The sequence below is a fragment of the Miniopterus schreibersii genome (assembly GCF_964146895.1).
Source record: "Miniopterus schreibersii genome assembly, chromosome: 15".
Lineage (NCBI taxonomy): Eukaryota > Metazoa > Chordata > Mammalia > Chiroptera > Miniopteridae > Miniopterus > Miniopterus schreibersii.
Window position 1 is genome coordinate 17,689,145 of NC_138115.1, and position 21,887 is coordinate 17,711,031.

Genomic DNA, 21,887 nt, shown 5'->3' on the forward strand with positions numbered 1-21,887 from the left:
AGTTAATAGGGGTGTGTGTGTGTGTGTGTGTGTGTGTGTGTGTGTGTACACCACCTGCACACAGAGGTCGGGTAGCTGAATGTCTGGGTGACAAAAAGCACCCCTTATCCCCACTACCCCTGCCACAAGCTCCACCCCCATCCAATGCAGCTGGAGCACAGAGGACACTGTTAGGTGACCATTACTTTTGGTTAAGATGATGTTTCTCAGTTTAGTATACAAACAAACTCTTTAAAGGAAAAGATACTAACCCAGAAGTCTAAGAATGTGCCTGGAGAAACTCTAGATTAAGAAACTAAAGTCTTAATCTTGAAAGTGTCTTTTCACTTGTGAATGATCACTGCAAGAGCTGATTCTTTAGGACAAGCAAAATATTGTTTGTGCAATGAAAATCCACAATTAAAACTCTCATCACTTGCAGAGCTTTGACAAAGTGTCCTTGGGTGCCCAAGGTAGGAATCATAGCACTGAGTTATCAAACTCACGGGAGAGAAAGTGGAGGAAAAGGCATGTCATGGGGAAGCCTAGGATGATAGTTGTGTGGTAGGCCCAGGAAGCAGCTCGCTCAGAAGGAGGTTCTCGGAGGCAGATCTTCCAGCAAAGAAGTGCAACTGATAGGGATCTGATGCTTGGCCTATGAGGAAAATTGTAGTTTGAAGCAATTGATCATGTGAAACATTTGGGAAGAATTATCCATAGACATATAGCAAATAAAAAATAGGCAGGTATTTCATTTAAAAAAATGCACAGGAGAGGAAAAATAACCATGGTATACTGCCCGGCTTAAAAACTGTGATGTAATTATAAAAGGGAATGAAAAGGGGACGTTTTAAAGGTGCTAGAAGGTTATGTAACATAATAGGAAGTCAATAATGTCTAAGATTAATAAATCAAGAAATAGCTAAAAGGCCCGGCCAGGCATGGCTCGGCGGTTGAGAGTCTGCCTAGGATCCAGGAGATCGTGGTTCAATTCCCAGTCAGGGCACATGCCCGGGTTGCGGGCTCGATCCCCAGTGGGGGGTGTGCAGGAGGCAACCGATCAATGACTCTCTCATCATTGATGTTTCTATCTCTCTCTACTTCTCCCTTCCTCTCTCGGAAATCAATAAAGACATATTAAAAAAAAAAAAAGGCTAAAAGAAGTGGAAAGTTGTTGCCTTTAGTGAGTAGGACTGGGAGTAGGGAAGGATGAGTCAAGACACTACTTTTCATTTTAAAAGTCTATATTACTGTGTCTATATACTTTAATAAGACACAGTCTCCCACCCTTGCCGTGTGATGCCAAGTGAAACTGGTCAAATCTGAAGGCGAGCACATGCACAACTCAATATAGGTCTCCAGGGGTCGGCAATATTTGAACCAAGGGCCCCATCCTCTGCCATTAGTGACAATGACCCAGTGAGACCCTGAGAACTCAGTATCTGGCAATGGTTCTGAGTTTGCCCCACTAATCCAAATCCCACAAAATCATTAAAAACAAACAAATGTGAGATAGATTTTATTCAATTTCTCCCAAGGCCTTTAGCCAGATTCTCCTCCCAGCTGCCTTGCTTAATGTAACTGTCCCGGCTTCCCCCCTGCAGGAAATGCCTGAGCCACAAGGCCGAGGGGGTGTGTGCGGAGGTGTGCCCTCATTCATGCTGGGGAGGTTAGTAGAGTCTCTCCTGCCACACGTGAGCATGGCAGTCCCTGGCCTCTTTTCGAGTCCAAGGCACCAAGCCTTTTAACAGTGGCCTAGTCTCAGTCCAGTGTGGACTACTTTGCTGGCTCACCTCCCTACTGAGTTCCTATGTGTTTATTTGCACAATGATGAAATCTCTGTCCCCGTAAAGTCGATTTCCCTGCAACATGCTTCCCTCCAAAGCAACGTGCCTATGTTCTAAATTGAAAGTTCTCCATTTAAGTCACTGAATTTTATAGGTTTCCTGTTCCTTCACTCTACCCTTCAGATTCCTTACTGTGCTAGATAAAACCCAGAGTGAATTTATAAGGAGACTCCAATGGAGAGAAAGCCTTTATTTGCGTAACAAACATGGGTGAAGTAAGAAGAGGCATATGAGCACCAGATTAGGGTGGAAGAATATTGGTGGAAGAAGAGAAGAAAGGGCCTTCTGGGAATCAGGCAGAAAGAGCAGAGACGCTAGCTATCATAGCCATGCACATGCTCAGCAGTTGGCATCTGGACTGCTCTGTCCTCACGCTCTCTGGGACTTCTCTTCCCTTGATTCATGGTCTCACTGCTGGCCCCCTTTTCTGGTCTCACAGTCCCAAAGGGTTTCCTCCCCAAACTTGATGGAGGAACACAGCTTTGTTAGCCAAATGTGCTTGGCAGCAGCTACTTAGAAGCTGTTACTTGTAATTTTTGCAGCTTTTAGTAATTTTTACACCCTTGGACTGCCAGGAGTGGCCCCTCCTGCCACCAGAGGATTCTGGTTTCTCTAATAAGGAAGGTTCTGGCCAATCAGTCCAAGAAGGGCCCAGATTCTCTTCCAGGCTGGTGTCTCTGCTGTCATGCCCCCCCAGAGTAGAAGGTACTGCTGCAGCAGGGGATGTCACCTGAGTTTTCAGGTATGTAGTCTGTGGTGAAAGAAAGGTGGGAGAGGAAAACTCAACCCTCTGCCTCTCCCAGGTACAGGTCCTTAAGCTCCTCCATAGCCACTTTCCTTCCCAAACTAAAGGCACCATGAAGTCCCCATCTGGTGGCATGCCCTCCTCCTTTCCTAGGCACCACCAGTACCCCCACCCCAGTTCTTAGACCAGTCCATCCCTGAGTCCCACCTGTGATTTTAGGCAAAGGTGCACACTCCTCACACTCCCATTTCTTACTGCTGGATCTAAGAGAGGAGCAGTCCCTGTGGGTTCCACGGGATCCGCATGTAGCACACAGAATAAGGCTCCACCTCCTGCAGGAAGACAAGGAAGGGTTGTGGGCACAAATATAACACTAACTGCCACTCTCAGGATGTTCACTACAGGCTAGGCCTTTGCTGAGGGCTTCCCAGGCATCTCTTCTGTACATTTTACCCATGATGAATGCATGGCTGTGTGCTGACCCCAGAACCCTGCAGTTAGGCACAGACACTCGAAAGGCGGATTTAGAAAGGAATTGGCCCTGAGTATCTCTCTACTGGGCTCAAGGAGAAGCAAACGCTGCAGGGAGACCTGTTCACATGTGTGTGAGTGAGTCCCAGACTGCTCAAGAACGGGACTTAGCAATTGCGTTCACCCTGAGGGCTGTAGACAAAAGTGAATTCTTTGCTCTTAATACCTGTGCCAAGGTCTAACTCTAAGATGGCACTGATGAGAGATCTTTCTAGCCAGAAGCCTTTCCCTACCCTTCATCCTCAAAGCTGTCTCTCCCTTGTTCATACAGACAGATGGGGACGTCACAATGCTGGTAGCGCTGATACAACTCTGAGTAAGCCCCTGGCTCGAGTTCCCAGGCAGCATCTCTGCAGTGGGAAAAGAAAGTGAGTAAGGGACATGTAATTGGTTTGTGAAACCACTGTCCACCTGGGAGGAACTAGAAAGAACTCAAACTAGCAGAGCAAAAGAGTTCAACAGGCTCCCTGAATCATTTCAGCAGGGCTGGGAAGGTGGCCTAGCAGTGGGAGAGGGCTGAAGCAGGATAGTGGAACACAGGGGCTCCTTAGTTTCACACTGGAAGTCAAGAACTTACCCCTCACCCAGGGAATTATGATCCCCAATGCAATCTTTTCAGAAACATGCCTATCCCCCAACCCTCACTACCCCCTATTTTCTTTTGATAATTGAAAAGCTCTCCCTCCACCCTTTCCCTCCTCAATATATCAATGTCTTGGCTGCTGCTTTATTCTCTAAACTATCCTCACACTCACCTCCTCTCTAGAAATCTAGGAAACCCATTCCCTGGCTCAATTCCTGCTTTAGAGTTTCCACTACCTGTCTGGAATATGAATTCCCATTCTTAGCATTTCTTGAGGAAACTCTTCTCGATTATTACATTGTGGACATTTGAAAAAATGCTTTGCTGATGTGTGGGCATATTTCTGTAAGAGAAACATGGAAAAACTTTATGTTTGTAAAAACACTATCTTTGATCACCTTATTTCCACCCCCACCCTCATCTCACAGAGAGAATGTTGCTAAAAAAGCCTGACTGGGGCTTACAGGAAAAGGAGTTTAGGTGGGTTAGGGTGGAGGGCTGCAAATTCTGGTGCCAGACCAGGGACCAAAAGCTTAAGAAAGTTCCCAGCAGTGCCTTAGCTGTCACCTGTGGCCATGAGACTAGGCAGTGCTAACCCAGCAGGGCTCGGGTACCTGGGTACATTCCCCTTTCCTTCCATCTGAGGAAGCAAGGCTGGTTTGGAGACTACTTGACTCATTCTAGGATGAGCTCATATGCTCTAGCCATCCTCAGGATTTTTGCTCTGTCTAAATTGTAACAAGAATGAGGTTGTACAGGGCAAGGGTGACCAGAGACTGGGCTGACTTTCCTCTGACTGCCTGGAACCAGCCCTGCATACAGGCCTCCTATCGAGATTGCCTGAGCATTCCCAGGGTGCTCTGAACTAAGACAACTGTGGAAGGTCCCCAGGGTAAAGTCCCACCTGTATGCACTTGCGGTGGTAGATAGTTTGACTACAGCATGGACTCTGGATGTTTTCCACGCTTGCTTGGGATAAGTCTTCACAACACAAGACGCAGCTTTCCTCCCCCATATTCCCCCGTTGAATGTTCTGTGTTGGGCGATGTTTTTCACAAAATGATCTGTGGCAGAGTAAATAGACTTGTTTTGATTTGTTGTTGATGGAGTTTTCCAGCTGCCTGGCCTAGGGAGGGCAATCCACTTCCAGGCTGGTGCCCAGCAAATCTCTGTGATCCGGGGGGGACGACGACAGGGTGAAGAACAGCCTTCTCACAGCTGCTCTCCAACTCCGCAAAGCTCCTGGGACTATCTCTACAGCCTCTCTAGTTCCTGAAAGCCCCACTTGGTTCTGAGCAGCTGTCTAAGAACCTCAGCTGTTTGTAATTTAAGAAGGGGACGGGAAGGAAGAAGTAACCCCTGTGAAATTGCCAAGTCAAGACACTGTTTCTCATTATTGAACGGAGAGACAGATTCACTGGTGAATCAAAACAGACCCGTGAGAACCGGACTCCCATTTGAGTAGCGGCTAATTCATAGCAACTTGCAAAAGGGCAGCCCGACTTTTCCCCTTCATCACTCACTTGTACTCTCCAAAAAATTGTGAAAGGCAACCCCTTTCTTGGCCACAAGGAAGATGGAAGTTTCTGATGCAATGATCCTTCTGGCAGTTGATGGCAGCTCCCTTTTTCTTGCACACAAAGCAGATCTGCAAATGAGATCCCAGGCAGTGCTCAGGGTCCCAAGAAAGACAGACATTCTGTGGCACATCATTCTATGGCATGGAAATTCTGTGAAGCAACAGGCATTCCCTTGCCTCAGTGGTCCTGAAAGCTCTGGAGCTTCAAGCACTGAATTCTTTTGTTTTCCAGGAATGTTGCTCCCTCTCCTCACTTAGGGATACTACACTCCAGAGAAGCACCTAACTTGAGGACTAGTTGGGAAATCCAGGAGTCTTTTGACTTCTAAATTAGCAACTAGGGAAAGGAACTGAAGCCGGGACTATCAGGGAGGTATGAGAAGAGGCCACGCCCAAAGCCCCCATTCCAGGGCATTCTAACCTTCCTAGAAGCCCGGGCTGCCTCCTTTTTGATGTCTTCAGGCAGGAATCCATGGAAACCTCTGTTAGACTGGCCCCGCTGAAGCAGTTTGCTAGATAGAATCTGGGGGGGGAGGGTGGCAGCAGAACCAGGCTGTCAACATCGATGATTAGTGGGAGAAGCGCAGTGGGGTGGAGGACGACGGAGTAGAAATAGAGCTTGGTGGAGCACATGAGCATTTACGGGGTAATTTACTCACCAGTGGCTTACACAGCATTAACTGTATGTTGGATGCTCTAAGTGCTTTTCAAATATGGACTCATTTAATCCTCATAACCACCTTAAGAGGTGGGTACTATCGACATCCCTTTTATAGGAGAAATTATGTGACTTGCTCAAGCCCACAGAACGACAGACCCTGGGCTCGTATTCACCTTTGTGCTGTGCTGCCTCTCATTTGCTGAGGACTGCTTTAGTGTGCCGAGCACCTGGGGAAACACTCCCTGTGTACTGACTCATGTTCTGCTCACCACAACCCTGTGATGCAGATGCTATTGTGATCCTCATCTTAGAGAGCAGGCCACTGAAGTGCAGCATGGTAAGCAAGCTTGGCTGGGGTCACACAGCGAGGAGGCAGAAGAGCAGGCATTCACAGCCAGGCCCCCAGAACCCACACTCTTAACCCCTTCTGCTATACTGCCTCCTTGGTATAGATGAAATCCTCTTCTCAGAGTGTGTTATGTAGAGCAAGGGAAGCAGGGCTTTAAATGTAGTCATTCTGCCTTATAGTGAAAGGGGAGGAATTGAACTTTTCTTTAAAAACATACTTTACAGGGCCCTTTGTTTCTGAAAAGCCCCAAAGCAGAGTCTAGAAGGGGAAATCAAGGAAAAAGAAGCCAATCTGTCATGTGCTCATAAACAATGTACGTGTACACAGACTGGAAGAATGTTAGCACACCAGCCCCACTCCAAGAATATGCCAAAAATACTGGGGAGGGTGTGGACTTCCCACAGGAATTACATGTAATGTGAACAGGGATTCAGGTTAGTTTAACATGATAGAAAAGGTGACCCTACAAGGTTAGATAACTTGAACACTTGGATTACAGCCATATGTTCTCAATTAGGTTTAAAATATATCTATTTTAACATTAATTATCTCAGAGCTTTAGGACTATATTAGTGGTTTCTGTTTTATTTATACTTTTAAGTATTATTATTTTCTACAATGAACATGTATTATTTCAATAAACAGAAAAATCAATAGTGAAAGATTAGAAATAATCGAAATGTCCTTTAATAGGGATTTGTTTTTATACCCTTTTTGGCATACCCATGCCAATTAGCTATTAAAAAGAAAAAAACTAGATCAATATGTTGTATATGGAATGACCATAAAAAAAAGCAAAATACAAATATAAAACACTGTGCATAGTATATTTATTTTTATGTTGAAAATGTATATGCTTGTAAATGCATTGAAATTAACCAAGACCTGACACCAAAACCAGACAGGACTTACAAGATAGGAAAATCACAGACCAATCTTTCTCATGAGCATAGACGTAAACATGAAACAAAATTATTAACAAATTGAATCCAGCACCATATAAAAAGGTTAAAACATCATGACCAAGCAGGGTTTATATCAAAAATGCAAAGTTAGTTTAACATATAAGAATTCAATTGATATAACAAATCACATTAACAAATTAAGGGGAAAAGTCATGATCATCTCAATAGATGCAGAAAAGTATTTGATAAAATTCAATGCACATTCATGATATCCTCCAGCAAACTAGATGTAAAAGGGGAACTATTCAATCTAATGAAAGGAACCCATGAAAAACCTACAGCTAACATCATATTTTAAAGGTGAAAAATTGGATACTGTCCTCTGATGTTGGAAACAAGACAAGGATATTCACTCACATAACTTCTATTCAACACTAGACTGAAGGTCCTAGCTAGTACAAAAAGTCAAGAAGAAGAAATAAAAGACATAAAAATTTGGAAAGGAAGAAGTAGAACTGTCTTTATTCACATACAATTATGTACACAAGAAATCCTAAGGCATTTACCAAAAAAAAAAACCAAACCCACCAAAAAAATCCTACTGAACTAATAAGTGAATTTAACAAGATTGCAGGATATAAAATCAATGTACAAAAATGAATTGCATTTTTATACACCAGCAACAAACCTGAAAATGAAATTTTAAAATAGCATAAAATCACAAAATATTTAAAAATACATTTAACAAAAGATGTGCAAGTCTTCTTCACTAAAAACAAAAGATTCAACATTGTTTGTCCATTCTTCAAGGCAATCCCCCCATCACAATTCCAAAAGGCTTTTTTTAAAAGAAAAATTTTAAGCTAACTATACCATAAAATTTATATGGGAAAGGACCTGATAGCCAAAACAATCTTGGAAAATAACGCAAACTTACAATACTTAATTTCAAGACACTATCAAGTCACAATAATCAAGACAGTGTTTTACTGGTGTAAAGACTGACACACAGATCAATAACATAAATAGGTCATTGAGATGCATAGATATATGGTCAATTGATTTTGAAAAAGGCACTGAGATAATTTAACGGGTCGGCAAAGATTTTTTGGGACACACAAAAAAGCATTAACGATAAAAGAAAAAATTGATAAACTGACTTTATCAAAATTAAAAACTTTTGTTCTTTGAAAGACATCATTAAGAAAATGAAAAGGCAAGCCACAGCAGGGAGAAAACAGTCACAATACTCATATCTGAAAAGAGATTTGTATCCAGACTATATAAAGAACTCTTACAACTCAATCAGACAAAAGAACCCAACTTTTAAAATGGACAAAATATCTGTACAGACACCTCATAAAATATGTAAATGACCAATAAGCACATGAAAAGAAGCTCAACATCTTAAGTCATCAGAGAAATGCAAATTAAAACCACAGTGCACACACCTAGTAGAATGGCTAAAATTTAAAAGACTGACAATATCAAGTTCTAGCAAGAGTATTGTGTAACTCGAACTTCATAAATTGCTGGTGGGAGTGTATATTGGTACAACCACTTTGGAAAGTGACTTGGCAACTTCACAGAAAGATAAACATATAGTTAACATACAACCAGTAATTTCACTCCTAGGCATCTGCCCAAGAGAAGTGAAGGCACATGTTCACAAAAAGACTTGTGCAGGAATGTTCACAGCAGCTTTATTGATAATAGCCCCCAAATGGAAACAATTCAACTGGTCATCCACAGGTGGACAGATAAGCAGCTTAAAATATATAACAGAATGCTACTGGGGAATAAGAAGGCACAGGCTACTAACCCATGCGACAGCAGGGATCAATCTCTAAAACACTGCGTTGAGTGAAAGCAGCCAGACACCAAAGAGGACAAATTGTATGATTCCCTTTATACTAAGCATAAGAACAGGCCAAAGTAATCTATAAATCAGTGCTTATCTCTCAGGGGATTGACTGGAAGAGGGCAGGAGGGAACTTGTAGGGTGATGGAAATATTTATTTTGATTTAGACAGTGTTTACATGGGATATATATTATATAAAACATGGGGAGAGGGCAAAAGATTCCCGGAAAATACTATTTTGGGAAGAGACTTTTTATTGTACATATTTTATACTGTTAGGATTTTATACCAGATACGTATATTATTTAAAAATTAGATTTTAAAAGAAAAAGCCATTATGGAAAACAAACAGGGCTGTGGATCTGAGGCTGGGTGCAAAAACAGAGAACAGACTGTATAGCAAAAGCCATGACATTCAAAACAAAGGGGGCTTTATACTCACAAGACAGAAATAGTGCACACTAAGATTGTCTTTCTGAAGGAATTCCCCTAATTTTTCAGGATCCCCAGGTTCTTGAAGGCACAGCCGGCATACTGAAAGAGAGAATGTTAAGAATTCACTTCCGGAGAGTAACCGCCTCTCTACATACCAGGAGGAGAGTACTGGGAAGAGGGTCATTCTGACTAGGGAGGTTGGGATGAAGTGTTATCTGGTATCAGTTAGGTCTTTATAATTTTGGCCACATTTGAAGGAGTTGGCTACAACTGATCACTTCATAGCTTTTTTTTTTTTGTCTTAAGTGGCCTTAATTAACTTGTTTCTTGAACTTTGAGTGTGACATTTAAAAATTACACATCCTGAGTTCTTCAGCAATTTAGAGAATCTGGGAAGGAAGTAGGATTGACAGTAAGCGGAGCAAGTTTGCTGCCCTACACAAATGGTCTTTACTGAGGCTGAGAGGCATCAGCTGAACAGAATCTCCAGTCTTTCTTACCAGGCCCTGAAGATGGCTTCCTCTGGGTCACCCTTCTTGTCCTGGCAGATTTTCTATACAAGAGACGGAAGAAGTACAAGGCAGTCTTTGAGGATCCTGTCAACATCCCTTGTAACATTTTCCTCAAAATGCACCATGGGTCTGATGAAGTGCCAGAATATCTAAAGGCTAAGACACCAGTTTCTTTTTCTATTTCATATATATATTAATCCTCACCTGAGGATATGTTTTTATTGACTTTAGAAAGAGGAAAAGAGAAAGAGAGAAACATAGATATGAGAGAGACATCGATTGGTTGCCTCCCAGACATGCCCTGACCGGAAATTGAACCTGCAATCTTTTGGTGCACAGGATGACACTCTAGCCAACTGAGCAACCCATCCGGTCTTCTATTCCATATCTTTTGAAAGCACAAAACATACCTACTGAATTGTTTGAATTATGTGAGATAGTAACCATCTTTCTGTTCCCTGGCCTGTATTGCCTGTGGTGACTGAATGAATGCAGGAGCAAACGCCCTTTTACTGTTTCTTCTTCCACCTACTCTGAATCTCAGGCGGTATCACATTCATAAAGCATAATAAAATGATACTAAAATTGATCAAGAATTTCCTATTGCTAGACATTATTCTTGTGTTGGCTCAATGAATCTATAGAATGTTCTAAAAAGTGTGTGCTAGCCTGGCTGATGTGGGTCAGCGGTTAAGCATCAACCTAGGATCCAGGAGATTGAGGTTTGATTCCTGGTCAGGGCACATGCCTGGGTTGTGGGCTCGATCCCCAGCAGGGGGCGTGCAGGAGGCAGCTGATCAATGACTCTCTCATCATTGATGTTTCTATCTCTCTCTCCCTCTCCCGTCCTCTCTCTAAAATAAATAATAAATAAATAAATAAATAAATAAATAAATAAATAAGTGGTGCTATTGCCCTGGCCAGTGTGGCTTAGTTGATTGGGTGTCATCTTGCGCACCAAAAGATTGTGGGTTCGATTCCCAGTCACAGCACATGCCCAGGTTGCAGATTCAATTTTCAGTAGGGGGTATGCAACCGATCAAAGTGTTGCTCTCACATTGACATTTCTCTCTCTCTCCCTTCCCTTCCTCTTTCTCTAAAAAATCAATAAAAAATCTTTTTCAAAAGTGGGTGCTATTATTATACATATTTTCCAGATTAGGAAACTAAGGCATAAAGAAATTAAGTAACCTGTCCCAGGTCACCTCGTTAGCAAGTGTTAGAGCTACGTATGAACCTAGGCAGTAGGGTTCAAGAGCCAGCACTTTGCTATGAGGGGTAGTCCTGGGAGGACAGGTTCCCGGGCAGCTTCCAGAGTACCAATGGTGTGTGCTTCCACACTACCCAACCCTAGCCCTCAAGACCATGCACGCAAAGGGGGGGGGGGGAAGTACAGCATTTATCAGAGGCCATTGAATAATTTATCCCAAATTCCCTTATGTCACCTACTCTACCTGAATCTTCGACATTCTTTCTTTTTTAAAGTCTTCATTTGCTGCAGCCTCTCTCTCTCCTATCTTGAATTCTATATTATTATGAGGACAATACAGGCTCTTCCAGCTATAATAATAAACAGGGCTTGGTCAGCAATTTAACTCTACAGTTGGTTATCAAGTTCCACAGGGTCAAAGCAACAGTGTATTCACCTCCCAACCCCATGACAGAATATAAGGGAACCCCCCCCAGGATCAATGCTAGTAATAGTAATTATTAAATCTTGCCAAGTACTGTTTTAGACATTTTACATGTGTTAACTCACAGCGTCTCCCCACGCACTAGGCGCCATTATTATCCCCACTTTTCAAGATGAGGAGATGGAGGCACAGAGAGGTCACGGAGAGGCACTTGCCTAGTCAGAGGTACTGCTATCACACAGCAGTATAAGAATTTGGAGCCACTGCTTGACATGGCTAAATGGTTATTTTCTTTGCGCCTACTAAATTCACAAGGTAGCACTCAGGAAAAAAGCCCCCGTTTGCCCCCATGTATGGGTGCCTTAATTCTGCCCAGTAAAATCTAGACACGCTAGCTTTTTCCTAGGAGCTTGCGGTATTCAGTTGCCTAAAGCAAGAACTCCCTCTAGTGAGAGACAAGAGATAACACTGACAACCCCTCTTCCCCGCTTGGCTTCTGTCACTTTCACCAGGGTCAGATGGCCATTGAGGTTTGGCCTGTTCTCAGGCTTTGTCTAGCTCTGAGCCAAGAGTAAAATGCCTCAATGTGGAGAAGACCCCCTGCCACTACTCCCCCAACCAATGTCAGCAAGATTGCAAACTGAAAGTTTTCATTGGTGGTGGTGGGGGGAACCCTGAAAGTGACTGGGGACAGAAGTAAAACCCACTTCTATAAAGGAAGGGCTGACTGATTAGTCAGAGAGAAGGACGGCATTTCCTAGAGGGAGAACCGAGTGAATCAGGTCACTCCAGGGACATACACTCCAGCACCCATGACCTCAGGGCACAGCTGGGGAGCCGTGAACGCTTTCAAGGACTTTCCACTGCTCCGTATGAATACAATCACTCAGGCAACTACTAAGGCTATGCCGCCCTTCCCTTCGGTTTGCTCCGTCTCTCCTTCTAACCCAGGAGTTGCACCTGCGGGAGCAATGACATTGGATGGCTTACTCAACAAAAGCACTTGGACAGGCGGGAAGAGGGGAGAGACGGGCGTGCACTAGGGGATCCACGTGAGCTGACTACTGAGGGTTCCGAGTTGTTGGGGAGATCCCGATCGTCTAGCAACAGAAACTTGAAACTTCAGCTCTTTGCATCGCTGGACCAAGACGCTCCTTGAACGGGGTTCTGTGCACACCGGCAGTTACAGGAAGAAGCAACACTCTTCCAAGCGTTTAAGGCGGGACGATGCAAGGGCGGGCTTCCACGAGCGGCTCAGTCCGAGATGTCCCAGCTGAACGATGCTCCCTTGAAACGGTTACCAAGTTGTTCCGCTGGATAAGTGCTGGGTATAAGCTTGTTGAGAAAATTAAAAATATAAGCGTGTTCGGCCCCGCCGCCACAAGAATAAACAATGATTAATTTGGAAAATATGTGTCGGTGTGGCCACAACCGTCCCCTGGGGGTAACCGCCGGAGAAGGGGCTCAAGGAGCATCCCGCGGATGCCAGGCCAGGATCATGCCGCGCCTGCGGGGAGGATGGTGCGGGGCCCGGACGGAGGTCGCCTCCGCCGCTAGCTCCTCACGGTCGTACACGGGCCGCCGCTCCCGGCCGGGGCCGCCCGTTCAGCTGTCGCCGAGGGAGCCTGTGTCCTGGAGCTTTATTCGTTGGAGCTACCTCACGGGCGGCCGCCCCGCGCGGTGACTGCGCCGGCGACGGGGGCAAGCGCGCAAACGGGGGCCGGGGTCACGCGGACTGCGACGCAGGGAGACTGCGGCCCCGGGGACTGCCGCTACGATAACCGTCGGCGGAGCGGAACCGCTGACGGCCGCGCGCCCGCCCCTCCTTTCGTCCGGCCCCTTCCCCTCCGGCCGCCGGCGCCAACACCGCTCGCCCAGCCTCCCTCTAGCCACGCCCCTTTATATCGCCCCGCCCCCGCGCCTGCGCGCCGGCTTCCGAGTCCAACCGGCGGAAGAGAGGCCCAGAGGCGGGGCCGAGACCGTCGCTCCGTGGTGACGTGTCCCGCCGGCGCGGGCGGGTGACGCGGCGGGGCCCGTTGTCTGTGTGTGGGGCTAGGGGCCCCGGGGGCGTCGGGGGCTCCCGGCGGGGGCGGCGGTGGGTCGGGAGGGCCTGGACATGGCGCTGAGGGGCCGCCCCGCGGGAAGATGAATAAGGGCTGGCTGGAGCTGGAGAGCGACCCTGGTGAGCAGGGGGTCCGCTGGCCGGGGGCTGGGGGGCCGGGGGCGGCCCGGGAAGTGCATTCCTGACCACCACCCACTCCTCTTGTCGCCCCACCAGGCCTCTTCACCCTCCTGGTGGAAGATTTCGGTAAGCGCCTCTCCTACCCGCCGGACCCAGGCTGTGGGGGCCCACTCTTGCTCCCTCGCTGCACGGCCAGGAGCTCGCCTTCCCGACTTCTTTTTTTTTACCTGATCGCAGGTGTCAAAGGGGTGCAAGTGGAGGAGATCTATGACCTTCAGAGCAAGTGCCAGGGGTGAGTGGCTTGGCTGCAGGACCGCCTTTCACATCTCGAGGGAAGGGCCTGGGGAAGAGTGCCTCTCAAAGGGGGTAGTATCAGGAACCCCAACTTGTAAAATCTCATATAAGGAAGCATCCCTCCTCTTTGGGTGCTCTCCTGATCAAGCTGATATTTTTGTTTTCTCCCAGTCTTCCCTCAGCACTTCCCTTTATGTAGTAGCACCCCTCCCCCCATAAAGATTCTAACCATCCTTTGGAGTACAGTTCAGTTGCTTTTTCTGTATGGAGGAGGAAGCCAGGCCCTTCTCTAGACCCAGATCACAAAGTGCCTTTTGTGCAGCTGTAATTTATTAATTACTGCTTTAATGTGTGGGTGTGCCAGTGCCTTTAATCTCCACACAAAGGTCTTGTATTGATTGGTTGGTTATGTGGCATCTACAAGGCCCCTCCTGGGTGACCAACCTCAGGGTCTTCTTTCGGTGGTCTTGCAAAATAGAGGTGTGGTGGAACTGCTACAGTGACTGAACTGAGAAGCCTGCTTTTATTTCCCAGAAAAGAAGGGACTGATATGGGTGTTCATTTTCTTCCTTGGCTGCATTGGGGCTCAGGCCTTAGGGTTCACAAGTGAGAATTAGTGTTTAAATTCCTCATCAGAGTTTTTGTTCTCACCTTACCTTCTGTTCCTACCCTGTTCTGGGCCATTGGTCCCTGCTTTTCTTCTCTTTTCCCAGACCATAGACTTCATAAGGACACTGGGTGGACTCCTGGAGAACCACAGCCAGAAGCTGATGCTTAGACTGCCTGTAGCGGGCTTCTGGGGTGTGAGGGCTCAGAGCCACTTTGGGCAGTGTTGGGAAGAAACCAGGGGAGAAGTGGGATTACGGGAAGGGCACCTGAGTGGTAACGCAGTGCAGGGGAATAGGGGGAGAAAAAAGGGGATACTGGTCCTAGCCAGCTTTGCTCAGTGGTTAGAGCATCAGCCCAGAGACTGAACTGTCGTGGGTTCGATTCCAGTCAAGGGCATGTACCTCAGTTGCAGGCTCAATCCCCGGCCTTGGTTGGTGTGTGAGCAGGAGGCAACCAGTTGATGTGTCTCTCACATCGATGTTTCTCTCTCTCTCCCTTACACTCTCTGAAAAGCAATGGAAAAAATATCCTTGGGTGAGGATTAAAAAAAAAGGGGGGGGTACTGGTTGCCTTCCCCAACTTGGCTGGTTTAGCTCTCTGCTCCTTACTTTCCCCAGCCCTGTGTATGGATTCATTTTCCTGTTCAAATGGATCGAAGAGCGCCGGTCCCGTCGCAAGGTCTCTACCTTGGTGGATGATACATCTGTGATTGATGACGATATTGTGAATAATATGTTCTTTGCCCATCAGGTCTGCTGGGCTCTGTGTTCTGTCTGGAGGGTGGGATGCTGCCATTTTCTTTGCTTGGGAAGTGGAAGTGGGAGAAGGCAGGAGGAGAAGATAGGCAGACACCAAGGGTGGTGGTTATGGAAGTCCCTTGGCAGAAGGAACTGAGCTCTTATTCATTAAAAAGGAGAATCTTTAGAGCAGTGTGGGGTCTGACTCCACTTCCTATGTCCCCATACATCTGGTGGGTATTTAAATGAACAAATGTTGGGCAAAGATGAGGGTTGTTGTCCAGATAAGACTGTCCCTCTGTGGGTCCCCATTCCTGATGAATGTGGGCTTTGATTGAGGGATACTGTGTATGGGTGACTGTTCTTGGTTCCGCAGCTGATCCCCAACTCTTGCGCCACTCATGCCCTGTTGAGCGTGCTCCTGAATTGCAGCAATGTGGACCTAGGGCCCACCCTGAGTCGCATGAAGGACTTCACCAAAGGCTTCAGCCCAGAGGTAGGCCACAGTGCCTTAATTCTGGATCACAGCTGGCTCGGCAAATCTGACCAGGGCTACTGGTGATGCCACTGCATGACATTTGACACTAGGAGGCTTTTTACTTTTCACATGATCATTTATATTACATTTGACTCTTAAGTTAATTTTTTAAGGCAATTAGTTTTAGGCCCAATTATCAGGAAAGGAGACAAACCTGTAGAAGGAAGGAACATTGCTTAAGTAACACCATTTGAGAACTTTGTCAGCACTTTACAGGCCACATTGCTCCCAGTGTCCACTGATTACTATGCAAGGCCATTAGAGTCCATCTGTTTGGGGCTCCAGAACTCTCTTCTGCCCTTTAGGAGAGTCCACCTGTGCTTCTTCAGGTTATTGGAACCCTCTAGGCCTGCTCTCCTAAGCTTTGTTTCCCACTTAGGCTCACCTGAGAAGTTGTTCTGATGTGGCCTTATTTTCTTCCCTTTAGAGCAAAGGATATGCGATTGGCAATGCCCCGGAGCTGGCCAAGGCACATAATAGCCATGCCAGGTGTGTAGGAGCTGTGGGAGCTGATGGGGGTGGGGGTAAGGAAGGGCTGTTCCCTTCCAGTCCCTGACTGTGTCCTTCCCCAGGCCAGAGCCACGCCACCTCCCTGAGAAGCAGAATGGCCTTAGTGCTGTGCGGACCATGGAGGCATTCCACTTTGTCAGCTATGTGCCTATCACAGGCCGGCTTTTTGAGCTTGATGGGCTCAAGGTCTACCCCATTGACCATGGTAGGCACTCTGAATGGGGGGGGGGGGGGGGGGGAAGGGACACTTTGGGTTTCTCTGCTGAACTCCTAAGAAGCTGGGTTCCAGGGTCCTCTAATGCTTGGTACTCAGTGGTGGGAAGTGGGTGTTGAGGACATCGGGCTTTGGCCAGATGGTACCCTGCACTGCATTGCCAGGCTAGTTCCTGACTCCCTGGCTCAACTGCTCTCCACCCTCCCTCCCACTCTTGGCTTGCCCAAACTCAGGGCTTCCTGCCTGCTGACTCCTTGTCTTTGTGTCCTTAGGGCCCTGGGGGGAAGATGAGGAGTGGACAGACAAGGCCCGGCGTGTCATCATGGAACGTATCGGCCTCGCCACTGCAGGGTAAGGGTCCTGTGCCTGCCCTGCCCTCTGGAGCTGTGCCCCCATTGGGAGGGACACAGAAAAGGGAACCAAGGCAGAGAGAAGCTAGGCGATTTGTGCAAGTCCACATGGTGAATCTGGCAAGATCAGGCTTAGATCTTGGGCTCCCAACTCATTGCCCTATTTCCCGCCCAGGCTGCCTATGGCCTGCTTTGAGAAAGAGAAGGCCTTGGTGGAGCCCTGGGTTGCCCAGGTATGCTGGCTCACTTCCTGCCAGGCCTCTCACACAACTCGTTGGAAGGCACCAGCTCAGGGGCCTGGTGTGCATGGTCAGTTGCTGCTTGCCTGTTGGGGGTGGGGCCTGTACCTATGGCTGCAGGTGTGACTTCAGGGAGCCCTGCCAGGATATGTGCCTCAACCTGATGGTGGGGCTGGGCGGGAGCTGCTCTCACAGCTGCCTCTGTGACTGCAGGGAGCCCTACCATGACATCCGCTTCAACCTGATGGCGGTGGTGCCCGACCGCAGGATCAAGTATGAGGCCAGGCTGCATGTGCTGAAGGTGAACCGTCAGACTGTACTGGAGGCCCTGCAGCAGGTGGGTACTCTCCTGCCTGGTCCCTGCCCAGCCATCTTCTTCCCCTCACTGGGACATCTGTCTGTGATTCCCAAATCATTATTGTGGATCTGGGCTTCAACTACTCCTCTTCTTCGAGCCCTTTTTGGGAAAGGTGGGACTTGGGGTGGGGAGGGAAAGTAGTTTCTAAAAGGAAGTTTGGGTTTGACTGTTTTATTTCCCTTAGCTGTCCAAGATAGAAGCTGGGGCTGCCTTCTCACCTCTAAGCCTTGGATTCTCTTTTTAGTTGATCAGGGTAACACAACCAGAGCTGATTCAGACCCACAAGTCTCAAGAATCACAGCTGCCTGAGGAATGCAAACCAGCCAGTGGCAAGTCCCCCGTGGCTCTGGAAGCAAGCAGGGCCCCAGTGGCCTCTGAGGGCACCCACACAGGTACTAGGGGTCTTAGGGCCTCTCATGGTCCTCAGAGCCATCCCCTCATAGCTTGACCTGGAAGACCCAAGCAGAGTAAGCCTTTTCCTATGGAGGAACTTGGGCAGTGATTCAGAGGCTCCTACGGGAGGCCTGAAGCCTAGTGCTTGCATCCCTCTCCCGTCTGAACATGGAGGGAGAGCAGTTTTTCCCTAAAGAAAGGCATCTGTAAAGGGCTGCCATTACCACAGGTCCCTGAGCCTTTTCTGTAATGCATAGTCCCTTTCTGATTTTCTTAGAGGCGTTTTTCCTTCTGTCTCCCTCTCTTTTTCCATCTTGTTCTCCTATCTTGCTGTGGGCCCATGACTGACTGCCGTCCCACCAGCTGGCTCGGCTGTTCTCTGGGAAGGGAGGGGAGCAGTGCTGTGTCACAGGATTCGGGAGACAGTGGGCTGGGGACAGCTTCTCTTGAGGATCTAGCTGAAGGTCCTGCCTGTGCTTCTCAGACGGTGTGGAGGAGGTGGCTGGTTCATGCCCACAAGCCCTGACCCACAGCCCTCCCAGCAAACCCAAGCTGGTGGTGAAACCTTCAGGAAGCAGCCTCAATGGTGTTCCCCCCAACCCCACGCCCATCGTCCAGCGGCTGCCAGCTTTTCTGGACAATCACAACTATGCCAAGTCCCCCATGCAGGTGAGCTGGGAGCTCCCGCACAGGAGTCCCTCCAGGATTCTCTCAAGGGGCTGCCACAGGCAGTTTCCTCAGGTGATTCCTTGGTGTTCATTCTCCATCGGGCCTGGTTCCTCTTTCTGATACTTGGAAGCACCCACAAAGTCAGGGGCTTAGGGAGGCAGAGAAATGGCCAGGGTTTAAGGAAAAAGGAAGAGCTCCTCTGACTTTTAAGCCTAGCCACACAGCTGTGGGGCTAAATTTTAGGTCATGTTCCTTGGTACAACTCTATGGATTGGATTGTGCTGGCAAAATAAAGGCACATGTTTCAGGGCACACTGTCTCTCAGAAGCCCTGCGTAGGCAGGTAGTGTGGGTGGGCAGCCGCTTTCCCGAGAACCAGGGGTGGACTCTGGAACACCTGGAGGGCTTCTGTGGACTTGACCTGGGAGCCATGCTGGCTTTCTCTCTGTGACTGGCCCCTGCTCATGGCTGCCCTGGGTTTCTGCCCCAGGAGGAGGAAGACCTGGCAGCAGGAGTGGGCCGCAGCCGAGTCCCAGTGCGCCCTCCCCAGCAGTACTCGGACGATGAGGACGATTATGAGGATGACGAGGATGACGATGTGCAGAACCCCACCTCTGCCGCCAGGTTAGGCTCGGCTCCCAGGGTGGCAGGTCCTGCCTTGACTATTTCAGCTTGTGCCAGACTGCCCTTCAGCAGATAGAGGGCGCTGAGCACCTGCTGCATACAGGCCTGGGGGAGGCTGGCATGAAGGGGCTGACTCCAGGTCCTAGGAAGCTTTTGGAGGGATGGGAGGGCTGAGCACATTTAACCAGATGTCAAGACATGTCCTGTTGGGAGGTGGCCTTTTGTTTAGGCCTTGGAAGAAGAATTATATGAAGCAGGGGAGGAGGGGATGGGGAGAGGTAGCTTTTCTGGAAGGCATGACATTGGCAAAAGGCCAGCAGCTGAAATAGAGAAGGTGTCCTTTGAGGACACCTGGCTGCAGCTTGTCAGAGCTTAGGGTGCCAGGCTTGGCATGGCTGGGTCAGGCTGCTGGACGGAGTGAGGAGCTGCAGGCTCAGTCCTTGGATGCCAGGGTGTGTTCAGACAACTCTAGGCATTGCTGGGTGTGTGGTCACCTGACCCATTCCCTTGGCTCACCTCTCCTTGGGCCCCACAGGTACAAGCGAAAGGGGCCAGGGAAGCCAGGGCCATTGAGTGGCGCCGGGGATGGGCAGCTGTCGGTGCTGCAGCCCAACACTATCAACGTCTTGGCTGAGAAGCTCAAAGAGTCCCAGAAAGACCTCTCGATTCCCCTGTCCATCAAGACCAGCAGCGGTGCTGGGAGTCCGGCCGTGGCAGTACCCATGCACTCGCAGCCCTCGCCCACCCCCAGCAATGAGAGCACAGACACAGCCTCCGAGATTGGCAGTGCTTTCAACTCACCACTGCGCTCGCCCATCCGCTCAGCCAACCCCACACGGCCCTCCAGCCCTGTCACCTCCCACATCTCTAAGGTGCTTTTTGGAGAGGATGACAGCCTGCTGCGTGTTGACTGTATACGCTACAATCGTGCTGTACGTGACCTGGGTCCTGTCATCAGCACAGGCCTGCTGCACTTGGCTGAGGATGGTGTGCTGAGTCCCCTGGCACTGACAGGTGGGCCTCGGACTGACTCATTGGCCACTTGGTATACCAAGGATGGAAGAGGGAGGTAGCCAAGTGACAAAGTGTCCTGCACTCTGATGGGTCTTCTCATGCCTTCTTTTCCCAGAGGGTGGGAAGGGTTCCTCACCCTCCATCAGACCAAGCCAGGGCAGCCAGGGATCCAGCAGCCCAGAGGAGAAGGAGGTGGTGGAAGCTGTAGATGGCAGAGAGAAGTCTGGGCTTGTCAGGTCTGGTGAGCCCTTGAGTGGGGAGAAGTACTCGCCCAAGGTGAGCCCCTGTAGTTTTCTAATCCTGGCAGAGGGAAGGGCTGGGACACTGCTGCCTAGGGCTGGGTTCTTGATTGGAATTCTGGTGGGAAGGTTGGTGGCTGTGAAGCCTGTCTGAGTTGGGTGGTGGGAGCGGCCTTGGAAGCTCCAGGCACTCTGGCTGCTTATCCTTGCCTCTCGCTGCTTCCTGGTAGTGTGGCTTTGGTGCTGGCCAGCCTCCCTCATTGGTGCAATGCCGGGTTTTGTCAGGAGCTGCTGGCATTGCTGAAGTGTGTGGAGGCCGAGATTGCAAACTATGAGGCCTGCCTCAAGGAAGAAGTGGAGAAAAGGAAGAAGTTCAAGGTGGGTCTTCTCCAGCTGCCTGGTCCTCTGCCCCTTCCTTCCCAGAGCCTCTCGAGATCTGCTGGTGGCTGCTCTGAGGAGATGGGCTGCAGTGACCTCACCCTTTTCTCCCACAGATTGACGACCAGAGAAGGACCCACAACTATGACGAGTTCATCTGCACATTCATCTCCATGCTAGCTCAGGAAGGTGAGCGTATTTTCTGTTGCCTCTTACCTGGCATACCCTGCTGAGGGCCATGTTCTTCAGGTCCCCCCTCCATCAGGTCTCTGTTACGGATTGAGCAGACTGGGGGGCTTGGAGAAACCCTCAGCTCTTGGCCTGAATCTGTGGCCTATTGAGTAGGTCGCTGCCAGGCGTCCAGCCACCTGCTCAAGGGCCTCTGCCTCTCTGCAGGCATGCTGGCCAACCTGGTGGAGCAGAACATCTCGGTGCGGCGGCGCCAAGGGGTCAGCATTGGCCGTCTCCACAAGCAGCGGAAGCCTGACCGGCGGAAACGCTCACGCCCTTACAAGGCCAAGCGCCAATGAGGACTGTTGGCCCCAACTCTGCAGCCTGCTCTTGCCTTGTGGCCCTCACCAGGGCCCCTTCCCTGTCCCACTCCCCCCTTCCCAGTATTAATGAATAGTTCCAGCCAGAGAGCTCAGACCCTGGAAATGGAAGCCAGGCTGGGATTCCCTGCATTGTACCCTGGGCCTGGTAGGGCAGGTCAAGCCCGTAGTGCTCAGGAAGCAGCAGCTGGAGCTGGGGTGTAGCTAGGTGCTGCGGCTTTCTCCACAGCCGGCTGTGGAGCTGCAGGACCTGGCCTTTCTGCGTGGGTAGCAGAATATATATTTTACCTACAGAGATGTCTATTTTTCTGGGCTCTGGCCCATCTTGCCACCACTGTGTTGACATAGCCGGCTTCCTGACTCTGCG

The 21,887-nt window shown here is 48.9% G+C and overlaps 2 protein-coding genes across 2 annotated transcripts; one reads left to right on the forward strand and one right to left on the reverse strand.

Moving 5' to 3' along the window:
• Nucleotides 1-2,488: 2,488 nt before the first annotated feature.
• Nucleotides 2,489-13,434, reverse strand: PHF7 (PHD finger protein 7). Its single transcript, XM_081159853.1, has 11 exons — nt 12,613-13,434; nt 11,443-11,548; nt 9,977-10,029; nt 9,484-9,575; nt 5,686-5,787; nt 5,209-5,333; nt 4,590-4,749; nt 3,922-4,028; nt 3,336-3,452; nt 2,779-2,903; nt 2,489-2,577 (listed from the first exon to the last, which is right to left on the reverse strand). Exons 2-11 carry the CDS (start codon nt 11,478-11,480, stop codon nt 2,510-2,512), a joined length of 987 nt encoding a protein of 328 aa, XP_081015979.1. The 5' UTR covers nt 11,481-11,548; nt 12,613-13,434; the 3' UTR covers nt 2,489-2,509.
• Nucleotides 13,435-13,643: 209 nt separating this feature from the next.
• Nucleotides 13,644-21,813, forward strand: BAP1 (BRCA1 associated deubiquitinase 1). Its single transcript, XM_081159653.1, has 17 exons — nt 13,644-13,804; nt 13,901-13,930; nt 14,042-14,096; nt 15,325-15,457; nt 15,821-15,940; nt 16,410-16,471; nt 16,555-16,697; nt 16,979-17,057; nt 17,509-17,632; nt 17,898-18,045; nt 18,531-18,715; nt 19,205-19,338; nt 19,874-20,352; nt 20,468-20,628; nt 20,877-20,969; nt 21,086-21,158; nt 21,366-21,813. Exons 1-17 carry the CDS (start codon nt 13,768-13,770, stop codon nt 21,497-21,499), a joined length of 2,190 nt encoding a protein of 729 aa, XP_081015779.1. The 5' UTR covers nt 13,644-13,767; the 3' UTR covers nt 21,500-21,813.
• Nucleotides 21,814-21,887: the final 74 nt, after the last annotated feature.

Coding starts and splice junctions, on each gene's coding strand:
- PHF7 (XM_081159853.1), bottom strand. CDS start 11,480: ATGAAGACTTTAAAAAAGAAAGAATGTCGAAGATTCAG. Junction 4,029..4,589: donor ACCACCGCAAGTGCATACAG/GTGGGACTTTAC, acceptor TTTCTCTTACAG/AAATATGCCCACACATCAGC. Junction 3,453..3,921: donor GGAATTCATATTCCAGACAG/GTAGTGGAAACT, acceptor TTCCCACTGCAG/AGATGCTGCCTGGGAACTCG.
- BAP1 (XM_081159653.1), top strand. CDS start 13,768: ATGAATAAGGGCTGGCTGGAGCTGGAGAGCGACCCTG. Junction 16,472..16,554: donor GCACATAATAGCCATGCCAG/GTGTGTAGGAGC, acceptor GTCCTTCCCCAG/GCCAGAGCCACGCCACCTCC. Junction 17,058..17,508: donor ATCGGCCTCGCCACTGCAGG/GTAAGGGTCCTG, acceptor CTGTGACTGCAG/GGAGCCCTACCATGACATCC.